Source organism: Salmo trutta, unplaced genomic scaffold, assembly GCF_901001165.1.
Source record: "Salmo trutta unplaced genomic scaffold, fSalTru1.1, whole genome shotgun sequence".
Classification (NCBI taxonomy): Eukaryota; Metazoa; Chordata; class Actinopteri; order Salmoniformes; family Salmonidae; genus Salmo; species Salmo trutta.
This window is the reverse complement of record NW_021822169.1, coordinates 22058-36459: the sequence shown is the minus strand read 5'-3', so window position 1 is coordinate 36459 and position 14402 is coordinate 22058. Positions and strand designations below refer to the sequence as shown.

The 14402-nt window shown below is 52.4% G+C and overlaps 1 protein-coding gene across 10 annotated transcripts in view; it reads right to left on the bottom strand.

Moving 5' to 3' along the window:
- Positions 1–700: 700 nt before the first annotated feature.
- The window catches only part of LOC115180800 (LIM domain only protein 7), a gene marked incomplete at its 3' end in the record, with an annotated part of 33832 nt that continues 20130 nt past the window's right edge, over positions 701–14402 (bottom strand). For 4 of the 10 annotated variants that reach the window (XM_029742942.1, XM_029742944.1, XM_029742950.1 and 1 more), the window contains 11 exon segments: positions 701–964; positions 1304–1487; positions 2169–2224; positions 2433–2477; positions 3399–3769; positions 4496–4603; positions 4762–4829; positions 7398–7457; positions 9767–9830; positions 9981–10048; positions 13020–13181. In XM_029742942.1, coding sequence (XP_029598802.1) covers positions 701–964; positions 1304–1487; positions 2169–2224; positions 2433–2477; positions 3399–3769; positions 4496–4603; positions 4762–4829; positions 7398–7457; positions 9767–9830; positions 9981–10048; positions 13020–13181 — 1450 coding nt within the window. 10 annotated transcript variants of the gene reach the window in all.

Here is a 14402-nt window from a genome sequence, read left to right as displayed (position 1 = left end):
GGAGGGGAGGAGAGGGGAGAGAGAGGAGAGAGAGGGAGAGAGAGAGGAGAGGAGACAGAGAGGGAGAGAGGAGAGAGAGAGGAGAGAGAGAGAGGAGAGAGAGAGGAGGAGAGAGAGAGAGGAGAGGAGAGAGAGGGAGAGAGGGGAGAGAGGAGAGAACGGGAACACAGTAAGAAAAACAGGATGAGAGGAGGGATCACAGAGGGACCAGACTGATCTGGTGGGGGAACATCCATTGAAAAGGTGTCCTCCTACAAATGCATTGGTATATGGCTGGACGATGAGCTACACGTTCACGGGGAAGATAAAACTGAAATTGGGTTTTTATTTTTTCCCCCAAAAAGGCCCTTGTGTCTAATGTATTATGATGGCTTATTGTTTATACATGAAGCCTGTTCTCTGTCCATCCATCCTTGTTCCTAACGCTAAGTCACCCCTCATTCTCCTCTCTGGGATCAGACTGTATGAGGAGACTACAGCACTGAAAACGCAAAGATGGTGGATTTGGAAAGTATAAACCCCCTTGACTTCCCCCCGTGCAGAAAATGTCTGTCATTATGGGGTATTGTGTGTCGATTGATGAGGGGGGAAACAATTTAAATCAAATTTAGAATAAGGCTGTAATGTAACCTGAATACTCTCAGAATGCACTGTACATTTTAAACATACAACACAGCGCAAGTCCTAATTGGTCCATTACCGGTCGTGCTGCTGTGAGACGGGTCGTGATTCGCCGGTGGCCGGTTCCTCTCCGGTGTTGGGTGGGGTGGAAGACGTGCTGAAGGGGCGGGGCTTGGTAGGGCTGTGTTTCTGGGTCCCGTTGGAGTAACCACTCAGGGCCCCACCCATGCTGTGCCGGGAGGAAGGGGGGCGGTACGGGGCGGAGAAACCCAGGGAGGAGTGGGGGCGTTGGGGGTTAGAGAGCAGAGAGGAAGAAGAGGGAAGGTTGTCCAGAGAGTCGTACCTGCCGAGAGGTCAGATAACAGGTCACGGAGAGAGAGGTACATTCCAAGTGGCACACCCCCTCCTACCTCATTGGCCCATCGCCGGTAATTGGGTTGACCCCCTCCTACCTCATTGGCCCTCGCCGGTAATTGGGTTAACCCCCTCCTACCTCATTGGCCCTCGCCGGTAATTGGGTTGACCCCCTCCCTCCTACCTCCTCATTGGCCCTCGCCGGTAATTGGGTAGACCCCTCCCTCCTACCTCCTCATTGGCCCTCGCCGGTAATTGGGTAGACCCCCTCCCTCCTACCTTCTCATTGGCCCTCGCCGGTAATTGGGTAGACCCCCCTCCCTCCTACCTCCTCATTGGCCCTCGCCGGTAATTGGGTTGCTTGTTGTCAGAGGTGGACCGTTGTCGTATCCAGCTGTTGTCCGTCAGCAGAGCCGTCCTCTTCCTCATCTCCTCCAGGATCTGTTGCCTCTCAGCCTCGACTAACGACATGCTCTGACGAGGCTTCCTCCTAGCGACCTCCCCGGTAACGCCTAATAACCAACCAGAGACATAGACAGTATAACCAATCAGATCGTAGTTACTACAGCAAGACCAATAAAGAAGGACAGTCATTCGAGCATTGTCCAATGAGTGAAGAATATTATTCCAACACGACCAATAGGTGTAAAGAAACCCCTCTATCACAATATAAAGAGGTGAGGAGAGTCATTACCCAGCAGCCCTCCCCCGTCTCCCTGGGCCTCGGCTAAACGAGAGGACAGGTTACAGTCATTACCCAGCCCCCCTGGGCCTCGGCTAAACGAGAGGACTGGTTAGAGTCATTACCCAGCCCCCCTGGGCCTCGGCTAAACGAGAGGACTGGTTAGAGTCATTACCCAGCCCTCCCCCGTCTCCCTGGGCCTCGGCTAAACGAGAGGACTGGTTAGAGTCATTACCCAGCCCTCCCCCGTCTCCCTGGGCCTCGGCTAAACGAGAGGACTGGTTAGAGTCATTACCCAGCCCTCCCCCCCGTCTCCCTGGGCCTCGGCTAAACGAGAGGACTGGTTAGAGTCATTACCCAGCCCTCCCCCCCGTCTCCCTGGGCCTCGGCTAAACGAGAGGACCGGTTAGATTCGACCAACATGGTGTAAAAAGTACATCGAGATCAAGGCTGGGTTCGGAATGGGGAGCCCACTCATTAAACAGAGGGTTAGTCAACAGTAGAGGCTGACCTTTCACTTCCTGTCTGTGGAAACCCTCCAGCGACGGGAAGGACTTGGATTTCATCCTGATCAACAAACACATTAGTCTGTCAGGTTATACAAGACCTCACTCACACACACAAACACTGAGCACAACTAGTCATACAGGCATCAAGGTGGTTGACATACAAATATCACCACATGATTCATTGACAGTTTACCATCACAAAAAGGTGCACTCCCAAGCCCCCTAGCTGGGTGAAACCATAGGAGGAGTCTCTAGTACTGACTGACCTGTCAGCTATAGATAGCTGGGTGAAACCATAGGAGTCCCCAGACCTGGAGGCGGAGGCAGCCAGGACAGAGGGCAGGGCGAGAGAGGACAGGGGGCAGGGCGAGAGAGGACAGGGGGCAGGGCGAGAGAGGACAGGGGGCAGGGCGAGAGAGGGACAGGGGGCAGGGCGAGAGAGGACAGGGCGAGAGAGGGCAGGGCGAGAGAGGGCAGGGCGAGAGAGGGCAGGGCGAGAGAGGGCAGGGCGAGAGAGGGCAGGGCGAGAGAGGGCAGGGCGAGAGAGGGCAGGGCGAGAGAGGGCAGGGCGAGAGAGGGCAGGGCGAGAGAGGACAGGGCGAGAGAGGACAGGGCGAGAGGACAGAGGGCAGGGCGAGAGGACAGAGGGCAGGGCGAGAGGACAGAGGGCAGGGCGAGAGGACAGAGGGCAGGGCGAGAGGACAGAGGCAGGCGAGAGGACAGAGGGCAGGGCGAGAGGACAGAGGGCAGGGCGAGAGGACAGAGGGCAGGGCGAGAGGACAGAGGGCAGGGCGAGAGGACAGAGGACAGGGCGAGAGGACAGAGGGCAGGGCGAGAGGACAGAGGGCAGGGCGAGAGGACAGAGGGCAGGGCGAGAGGACAGAGGGCAGGGCGAGAGGACAGAGGGCAGGGCGAGAGGACAGAGGGCAGGGCGAGAGGACAGAGGGCAGGGCGAGAGGACAGAGGGCAGGGCGAGAGAGAGAATGGACAGAGTCAATTTGCAGACGTACAATTTGGGCTTGTTTGACAGCAGCCAGCAAGTCTTGACTGACTGATCCACAAATCACCTTGAAATCATAAACTAATCATTACTTGTAGATAAGTCAGTCACAATTAACCCACAATGCATCAAGGATTTGATTCTGTTGAACAGGGCCGTAGTGCCACTGGGCAGAGTGATGCCTTTAAACATCACCACTAGAACTAAACAACAATGATATGGTCTTCCTCACCAAACATCTCCTTCTGCCAGTCCATCAGTCTCCTCTTCCTGGCTCCTCCCTTCTTGAGGATGAGGCTCCTCCCTTCTCCCGTCAAAAACAACTTCCTTCTTTTGATTGGATGCCACATGGGCAACAGGGGGCATGGGCTGGCTCAAGACCGGCTGAGGACTGGCAAGGCTAGCGATCCCATTGGTCATCTCTCCTGAGCTCTCCGTGTTCGGTGCGGATGATTTGACACAAGGGACTACATTTCCCACGATGCCTCTGGACGGTAGAGGATCAGGGGTCACCTCAGCCTGTCTGTATCCCTCCACCCCTGCCTCCTTCTGGGCCTGCTGCCACTCGGCATCCATCCTCTCCTGGTCCTCACGGTATTTCTCCTGTACAACATCACACAAGACAAGCTGTCCAATCAGCATTCTCTCAGACTACGGGGTAAGTTTAGCCCAGAATTGACGCTTTTAATCATAAACAGACACGGGGGACAAACGGCTCCAATGAAAGCAGTTCCACGCTGAATCACTGAAGTGGAAGATCAGTGATATTTACTCAGTCCCCCTGGCCTGCAGGAGGAGGTGAGAGCGAGTCAGTCCCCCTGACCTGCAGGAGGAGGTGAGGGCCAGTCAGTCCCCCTGGCCTGCAGGAGGAGGTGAGAGCGAGTCAGTCCCCCTGGCCTGCAGGAGGAGGTGAGAGCGAGTCAGTCCCCCTGACCTGCAGGAGGAGGTGAGAGCGAGTCAGTCCCCCTGACCTGCAGGAGGAGGTGAGAGCGAGTCAGTCCCCCTGACCTGCAGGAGGTGGTGAGAGCGAGTCAGTCCCCCTGACCTGCAGGAGGTGGTGAGAGCGAGTCAGTCCCCCTGACCTGCAGGAGGAGGTGAGAGCGAGTCAGTCCCCCTGACCTGCAGGAGGAGGTGAGAGCGAGTCAGTCCCCCTGACCTGCAGGAGGTGAGAGCGAGTCAGTCCTCCTGACCTGCAGGAGGTGAGAGCGAGTCAGTCCCCCTGACCTGCAGGAGGTGAGAGCGAGTCAGTCCTCCTGACCTGCAGGAGGAGGTGAGAGCGAGTCAGTCCTCCTGACCTGCAGGAGGTGAGAGCGAGTCAGTCTTACAGACCTGTAGGAGGCGCTCCTGCTCCTCCTGCCACTTCTCCTGCCGCCTCCTCTCTTCCTCGGGGTCCCAGGACCAACTGGAGGGGGAGGTGCTGAGGGACGGTACCTGGAGCTGGAGGACGACCCAGAATATTACCACTCACACACCCAGAATATTACCACCCCTCCACCCAGAATATTACCCCCCCACCCACCCCCCCCCCAGAATATTACCATTCACCCCCCCAGAATATTACCATTCACCCCCCCAGAATATTACCACACCCACACCCTTAAGAGCCACTGTTCCCCCATCTTGTTCCTATGACTTACATCAGATATTGCCGACGCCGATCCTCCTAACAGAGAGAGAGCGGGAGGGTAGAGAGGAGAGGGGGAGGGGGAGAGAGGGGGAGAGGGGGGAGAGAGCGTGCGTGTTAAGTCAGCCAATGTGAGAATACATTTTCCAAAAATTGGGCTCACTTATCTCACCACATTTATCATCATTCTATTTATGAATGAAGCAAAGAGCACTGCAAATCAAACGCCCAAATAGAGCCTTCTGAATGAAGCAAAGAGCACTGCAAATCAAACGCCCAAAAGAGCCTTCTGAATGAAGCAAAGAGCACTGCAAATCAAACGCCCAAAAGAGCCTTCTGAATGAAGCAAAGAGCACTGCAAATCAAACGCCCAAATAGAGCCTTCTGAATGAAGCAAAGAGCACTGCAAATCAAACGCCCAAAAGAACCTTCTGAATGAAGCAAAGAGCACTGCAAATCAAACGCCCAAATAGAGCCTTCTGAATGAAGCAAAGAGCACTGCAAATCAAACGCCCAAAAGAGCCTTCTGAATGAAGCAAAGAGCACTGCAAATCAAACGCCCAAATAGAGCCTTCTGAATGAAGCAAAGAGCACTGCAAATCAAACGCCCAAATAGAGCCTTCTGAATGAAGCAAAGAGCACTGCAAATCAAACGCCCAAAAGAACCTTCTGAATGAAGCAAAGAGCACTGCAAATCAAACGCCCAAATAGAGCCTTCTGAATGAAGCAAAGAGCACTGCAAATCAAACGCCCAAATAGAGCCTTCTGAATGAAGCAAAGAGCACTGCAAATCAAACGCCCAAATAGAGCCTTCTGAATGAAGCAAAGAGCACTGCAAATCAAACAGAAGAGCCAGCCTCTGATCTCATACCACAGCTCCAATCAGCTGACATTCACACACACTGACTAGGTAGTAATCAACCAATCACAGAGCTGCCTGGGAGAGACGGTCCAGATACTGGAGTGTTGTAGCTTCAACGTCAGAGCACTGCACACACACACACACACACACACACACACACACACACACACACTCACCACAGAGGTAGACCATAGAGCTGACTCCTGGTGAGGCTGAGGGGGAAGAGCTGAGTTATGACAGAGCGGGTAACCAGGAGAGGGTCCCCCCCCCTGCCCCGGAGCGGGTAACCGGGAGAGGGTCCCCGCCCCCAGAGCGGGTAACCAGGAGAGGGTCCCCGCCCCAGAGCGGGTAACCGGGAGAGGGTCCCCGCCCCAGAGCGGGTAACCGGGAGAGGGCCCCCGCCCCAGAGCGGGTAACCGGGAGAGGGCCCCCGCCCCAGAGCGGGTAACCGGGAGAGGGCCCCCGCCCCAGAGCGGGTAACCGGGAGAGGGCCCCCGCCCCAGAGCGGGTAACCGGGAGAGGGCCCCCGCCCCAGAGCGGGTAACCGGGAGAGGGCCCCCGCCCCAGAGCGGGTAACCGGGAGAGGGTCCCCGCCCCAGAGCGGGTAACCGGGAGAGGGTCCCCGCCCCAGAGCGGGTAACCGGGAGAGGGTCCCCGCCCCAGAGCGGGTAACCGGGAGAGGGTCCCCGCCCCAGAGCTGGTAACCGGGAGAGGGTCCCGCCCCAGAGCGGGTAACCGGGAGAGGGTCCCCGCCCCCTGCCCCGGAGCGGGTAACCGGGAGAGGGTCCCGCCCCCTGCCCCGGAGCGGGTAACCGGGAGAGGGTCCCGCCCCCTGCCCCGGAGCGGGTAACCGGGAGAGGGTCCCGCCCCCTGCCCCGGAGCGGGTAACCGGGAGAGGGTCCCGCCCCCTGCCCCGGAGCGGGTAACCGGGAGAGGGTCCCCGCCCCAGAGCGGGTAACCGGGAGAGGGTCCCCGCCCCAGAGCGGGTAACCGGGAGAGGGTCCCCGCCCCAGAGCGGGTAACCGGGAGAGGGTCCCCGCCCCAGAGCGGGTAACCGGGAGAGGGTCCCCGCCCCAGAGCGGGTAACCGGGAGAGGGTCCCCGCCCCAGAGCGGGTAACCGGGAGAGGGTCCCGCCCCAGAGCGGGTAACCGGGAGAGGGTCCCGCCCCAGAGCGGGTAACCGGGAGAGGTCCCGCCCCAGAGCGGGTAACCGGGAGAGGGTCCCGCCCCAGAGCGGGTAACCGGGAGAGGGTCCCCGCCTCCCGCCCCAGAGCGGGTAACCAGGAGAGGTCCCGCCTCCCGCCCCAGATAAGGTATCTGTTACCAACAAAAGCATCTCTGTATTCCCAGTCATGTGAAATCCATCAATTAGGGCCTAATGAATTTGATTTCCTTAAATGAACTCAGTAAAATCGTTGCGTATGTATGTGCTGAGTTCATAAGGAAATCAAATTCATTAGGCCCAAATCGATGGATTTCACATGACTGGGAATACAGATAAGCTTTTGTATGTGTGTGTGTGTGTGTGTGTGTGTGTGTGTGTGTGTGTGTGTGTGTGTGTGTGTGTGTGTGTATATATATATATATATATATGCAGCAGAATCGAGGCCAAACAAGCGTCGCCAGTGTTGAGCTATTTCAGCTACAAAGCAAAAACGTCTTAATGACTAATTTAATATAAACCAACACAAGCCCCAAACACCAGCCAACAACGACAAAGCCTGGCGACAGACATTAACTGTTACCTTTCTGATTAAAAAACTCTGCTCTCCTTTTCTGGGTTTTCAGAACAATCAGATCATGTTCTACACAGGAGAGGAAACAGGAAGTGTGAAAGAGAAGAGGAAGTTAGAGTGTAACAGAGTTTCCTAAAAGTAACACCCAGGAACCTGTAAAACCTTCAGTCATTTCAAACGATACATCGCCTTCAGAAAGTATTTATACCCCTTGACTTATTTCACATTTTGTTGTGTTAAAGCCTGAATTTAAAATGTATTAAATAGATATCTCAAACAATACCCCATAATAAAGTATATTTTTTTATATGTTTGCAAATGCATTGAAAATATAATGCAGAAATGTCACATACGTAAGCATTCACACCTCTGGGGCAATACATGTAGAAGCACCTTCGGCAGTGATTACAGCTGTGAGTCTTTCTGGGTAAGTTTAAGAGATTTGCACACCTGGATTTTAACAATATCTGCACATAATAAAAATAAAAAAAAATACATCTTCAAGCTCTGTCAAGTTGGTTGTTTATCATTGCTAGACAATAATTTTCAAGTCTTGCGATAGATTTTGAAGTAGATTTCGGGTCAACGGTAACTCGACCACTCAGGAACATTCACTGTCTTCTTGGTAAGTAACCCCAGTGTATATTTGGCCTTGTGTTTTAGGTTATTGTCCTGATGAAAGGGGAACTCTTCTCCCAGTGTATATTTGGCCTTGTGTTTTAGGTTTATTGTCCTGCTGAAAGGTGAATTCCTCTCCCAGTGTCTGGTGAAAGCAGACTGAACCAGCCACCACTATGCTTGGACATATGGAGAGCGGTAGTCAGTGATGTGTTGGATTTGTCCCAAATATAAACACTTTGTATTCAAGACAAAAAGTTGATTATTTTTGGTCACTTTTTTTGTTGCATATTTTTGGAATATTTGTTATTCTGTACAGGCTTCCTTCTTTTCATTCTGTCAATTAGGTGGAGTAACTACAATGTTGTTGATCCATCCTCAGTTGTCTCCCATCACAGCCATTAAACTCTGTTTTAAAGTCACCATTGGCCTCATGGTGAAATCCCTGAGCAGTTTCCTTCCTCTCCGGCAACTGAGTTAAGGACACCTGTATCTTTGTAGTGACTGGGTGTATTGATACACCATCCAAAGTGTAATTAATAACTTTACCATGCTCAAAGGGATATTCAATGTCTGCTTTTTAAAATTTTTTATTTACCCATCTACCAATAGGTGCCCTTCTTTGCGAGGCATTGGAAAACCTCCCTGGTCTTTGTGGTTGAATCCGTGTTTGAAATTCACTGCTGGACTGAGGAACCTTAGAGATAATTGTATGAGCTGGTTACAGAGAGGAGGTTTTCATTCAAATAATAAATGTTAAAAACACTATAAATCGCACACCGTGTGAGAATACATTTGTTCTCCTGAACTTATTTCGGCCATCAAGGGACTGAACAGTTATTGACCAGAGTCACTTCAGCATTTCCTTTTTTTTTAAATTAATTTGAAAAAGAAAAAAACATAATTACACTGACATAAAACCTCCATTTTATAAAATTTTTAAATTCAGACTAACAACATTTGGGGAAAAGTCAAGGGGTGTGATTACTTCCTGAAGGCACTGTACCTGTCCTAGTCAGTCCATTCATTCATTACCTGTCCTAGTCAGCTCATTCACTACCTGTCCTAGTCAGCTCATTCATTACCTGTCCTAGTCAGCTCATTCACTACCTGTCCTAGTCAGCTCATTCACTACCTGTCCTAGTCAGCTCATTCACTACCTGTCCTAGTCAGCTCATTCACTACCTGTCCTAGTCAGCTCATTCACTACCTGTCCTAGTCAGCTCATTCACTACCTGTCCTAGTCAGCTCATTCACTACCTGTCCTAGTCAGCTCATTCACTACCTGTCCTAGTCAGCTCATTCACTACCTGTCCTAGTCAGCTCATTCACTACCTGTCCTAGTCAGCTCATTCACTACCTGTCCTAGTCAGCTCATTCACTACCTGTCCTAGTCAGCTCATTCACTACCTGTCCTAGTCAGCTCATTCACTACCTGTCCTAGTCAGCTCATTCACTACCTGTCCTAGTCAGCTCATTCACTACCTGTCCTAGTCAGCTCATTCACTACCTGTCCTAGTCAGCTCATTCACTACCTGTCCTAGTCAGCTCATTCACTACCTGTCCTAGTCAGCTCATTCACTACCTGTCCTAGTCAGTTCATTCATTACCTGTCCTAGTCAGCTCATTCATTACCTGTCCCAGTCAGCTCATTTATTACCTGTCCCAGTCAGCTCATTCATTACCTGTCCCAGTCAGCTCATTCATTACCTGTCCCAGTCAGCTCATTCATTACCTGTCCCAGTCAGCTCATTCATTACCTGTCCTTCTGATAGTCAGAGGCTCGTCCTGAAAACCCCCCTTTGTGCTTTTAGAGGTCACCCCCTAGGAGAGAGGGGGGAAAGATAGGAAAAGAGATTTACATTTTTTCAGATTTGTTTGTAACCCGTTTCCTTCATCACTCAAATCATTTCAGTAAATGCGTTAGAGATGTCGATACTGATCGTATAAAATAAAAATAAAAAAGTGACACACATTGACCTCTTGTCCGTTGAGCTGGGCCAGTTTCACCATCGTTGTCTCTCTGCTGGTATCAGTTGGACCTGTAAGTGTCAGAACACAACTGGTCAGATGGATGATCTCATGGGTGGTACAGGCCCGGTCCACGAGGCCTCTGACCCCAGGCCGTCACAACACAGGCCCGGTCCACAAGGCATTCTGACCCCAGGCCGTCACAACACAGGCCCGGTCCACAAGGCATTCTGACCCCAGTCCGTCACAACACAGGCCCGGTCCACAAGGCATTCTGACCCCAGTCCGTCACAACACAGGCCCGGTCCACGAGGCATTCTGACCCCAGGCCGTCACAACACAGGCCCGGTCCACGAGGCATTCTGACCCCAGTCCGTCACAACACAGGCCCGGTCCACAAGGCATTCTGACCCCAGTCCGTCACAACACAGGCCCGGTCCACGAGGCATTCTGACCCCAGTCCGTCAACACAGGCCCGGTCCACGAGGCATTCTGACCCCAGTTCGTCACAACACAGGCCCGGTCCACAAAGGTTTACAAACATGGATTCACAAAATCAGTACGCTAATTATTGATCCTCGATCAGTAGGCCGGGAGTTCAATTAGCAAATCAGTAGCCTAACAGCTGATCAATAGAAAGTCAATACTTTTACTGTGAATAAACATTAAAACCTAAATGCAGTGTGGAACAGGGAGGACTGAACAGAGAGAAAAGCACCCCGTCATCTTCCCAGTCATGTACCACTACAACCCAACCAACATCACAAGCTTTGACATGTAGTAAAACCTCTACCAAGACAGATCAACATGTAGAAACATTACAAACCAAACACATTAACACAGTCAGGGTCCTCTACGGAGCCCTATGATGGACAAACAGCCAGTCAGGGTTCTCTACGGAGCCCTATGATGGACAAACAGCCAGTAAGGGTTCTCTACGGTGCCCTATGATGGACAAACAGCCAGTCAGGGTTCTCTACGGTGCCCTATGATGGACAAACAGCCAGTCAGGGTTCTCTACAGAGCCCTATGATGGACAAACAGCCAGTCAGGGTTCTCTACGGAGCCCTATGATGGACAAACAGCCAGTCAGGGTTCTCTACGGAGCCCTATGATGGACAAACAGCCAGTCAGGGTTCTCTACGGTGCCCTATGATGGACAAACAGTCAGGGTTCTCTACGGAGCCCTATGATGGACAAACAGCCAGTCAGGGTTCTCTACGGAGCCCTATGATGGACAAACAGCCAGTCAGGGTTCTCTACGGAGCCCTATGATGGACAAACAGCCAGTCAGGGTTCTCTACGGTGCCCTATGATGGACAAACAGCCAGTCAGGGTTCTCTACGGTGCCCTATGATGGACAAACAGCCAGTCAGGGTTCTCTACGGAGCCCTATGATGGACAAACAGCCAGTCAGGGTTCTCTACGGAGCCCTATGATGGACAAACAGCCAGTCAGGGCCCTATGATGGACAAACAGCCAGTCAGGGTTCTCTACAGAGCCCTATGATGGACAAACAGCCAGTCAGGGCCCTATGATGGACAAACAGCCAGTCAGGGTTCTCTTCGGAGCCCTATGATGGACAAACAGCCAGTCAGGGTTCTCTACGGAGCCCTATGATGGACAAACAGCCAGTCAGGGTTCTCTACGGAGCCCTATGATGGACAAACAGCCAGTCAGGGTTCTCTACGGAGCCCTATGATGGACAAACAGCCAGTCAGGGTTCTCTACGGTGCCCTATGATGGACAAACAGCCAGTCAGGGTCCTCTACGGAGCCCTATGATGGACAAACAGTCAGTCAGGGTTCTCTACGGAGCCCTATGATGGACAAACAGCCAGTCAGGGTTCTCTACGGTGCCCTATGATGGACAAACAGCCAGTCAGGGTTCTCTACAGAGCCCTATGATGGACAAACAGCCAGTCAGGGTTCTCTACGGTGCTCTATGATGGACAAACAGTCTATACTTGTAAGGTTGATAAACGTGTGTATAGAACAGAAAGAGTGACAGAAACCTTTCCCAGTTTTGTTGCCGTAGAACCGAACCAACATATTGCTTTGATGAAGAGTGTTTCTAAACAAAAACAGATGGAAACAAACAGAAACATGGAATCCCATTTAACAACCAGTACTTCCCTTCCCTCTCCTCAGGGAGATATTCACTTAGCTAGACGTGGTTATAGCCTCTTTCACATCACCCATCAATTTAGACACGTGGTGAGGGACAAACAGAGAGGGACACTACAGGGAGGCAAGTGGTGAGGGACAAACAGAGGGACACTACAGGGAGGCAAGTGGTGAGGGACAAACAGAGAGGGACACTACAGGAAGGCAAGTGGTGAGGGACAAACAGAGAGGGACACTACAGGAAGGCAAGTGGTGAGGGACAAACAGAGAGGGACACTACAGGAAGGCAAGTGGTGAGGGACAAACAGAGAGGGACACTACAGGAAGGCAAGTGGTGAGGGACAAACAGTGGGACACTACAGGAAGGCAAGTGGTGAGGGACAAACAGAGAGGGACACTACAGGAAGGCAAGTGGTGAGGGATAGACCAGACAGGGACACTACAGGAAGGCAAGTGGTGAGGGACAAACAGAGAGGGAGACACTACAGGAAGGCAAGTGGTGAGGGACAAACAGAGAGGGACACTACAGGAAGGCAAGTGGTGAGGGACAAACAGAGAGGGACACTACAGGAAGGCAAGTGGTGAGGGACAAACAGAGAGGGACACTACAGGAAGGCAAGTGGTGAGGGACAAACAGTGGGACACTACAGGAAGGCAAGTGGTGAGGGACAAAGACCAGACAGGGACACTACAGGAAGGCAAGTGGTGAGGGACAAACAGTGGGACACTACAGGAAGGCAAGTGGTGAGGGACAAAGACCAGACAGGGACACTACAGGGAGGCAAGTGGTGAGGGACAAACACAGAGGGACACTACAGGGAGGGACAAACAGTGGGACACTACAGGAAGGCAAGTGGTGAGGGACAAACAGAGCTCCCAGCAGGTCAGGTGGAGGGGTGGAGTCTCTTTCCCTCACCGTTGTCACCATGGCGCTGTACGTCCATGGTGAGACTGCCCTTCTGCAGGGCAGAGGTCATCGTGCCCTTCCACTGGCCGTGGCTCATCTCTGCCACCCTGTGCCCACCAACAGACACGATCTCATCACCTGCACGCAGCTGGCACAAGTCTGCAGGACTACCTGGAGGGAGACGAGAGGCTTTCACTATGTCTAGACCAATGTAGGACTACCTGGAGGGAGAGGAGAGGCTTTCACTATGTCTAGACCAATGTAGGACTACCTGGAGGGAGGGGCTTTCACTATGTCTAGACCAATGTAGGACTACCTGGAGGGAGGGGCTTTCACTATGTCTAGACCAATGTAGGACTACCTGGAGGGAGAGGAGAGGCTTTCACTATGTCTAGACCAATGTAGGACTACCTGGAGGGAGGGGCTTTCACTATGTCTAGACCAATGTAGGACCACCTGGAGGGAGAGGAGAGGCTTTCACTATGTCTAGACCAATGTAGGACTACCTGGAGGGAGAGGAGGGGCTTTCACTATGTCTAGACCAATGTAGGACTACCTGGAGGGAGAGGAGGGGCTTTCACTATGTCTAGACCAATGTAGGACTACCTGGAGGGAGGGAGGGGCTTTCACTATGTCTAGACCAATGTATGACTACCTGGAGGGAGGGAGGGGCTTTCACTATGTCTAGACCAATGTAGGACTACCTGGAGGGAGGGGCTTTCACTATGTCTAGACCAATGTAGGACTACCTGGAGGGAGGGGCTTTCACTATGTCTAGACCAATGTAGGACTACCTGGAGGGAGGGGCTTTCACTATGTCTAGACCAATGTAGGACTACCTGGAGGGAGGGGCTTTCACTATGTCTAGACCAATGTAGGACTACCTGGAGGGAGGGGCTTTCACTATGTCTAGACCAATGTAGGACTACCTGGAGGGAGGGGCTTTCACTATGTCTAGACCAATGTAGGACTACCTGGAGGGAGGGGCTTTCACTATGTCTAGACCAATGTAGGACTACCTGGAGGGAGGGGCTTTCACTATGTCTAGACCAATGTAGGACTACCTGGAGGGAGGGGCTTTCACTATGTCTAGACCAATGTAGGACTACCTGGAGGGAGGGGCTTTCACTATGTCTAGACCAATGTAGGACTACACAGAGAGACGGAGAGAGGAGCTACAGGACAGCAGGAGATCGTATTTCCAGTCACACCTGACCGCCCCAGGGGAACAGTTTCAGGCTGTCGATGTCCTGACTACAGATCTCCAGAGTGGTTCTGACTATAGGTCTCTGTTGCAGGGTAAGTCACACCTCTCTCTCTCTCTCTCACAGCTCTGTTTAAACATTCATGAACACCTCCCTGTACTGTAGCTAACGAACATCGGCGGAAAAA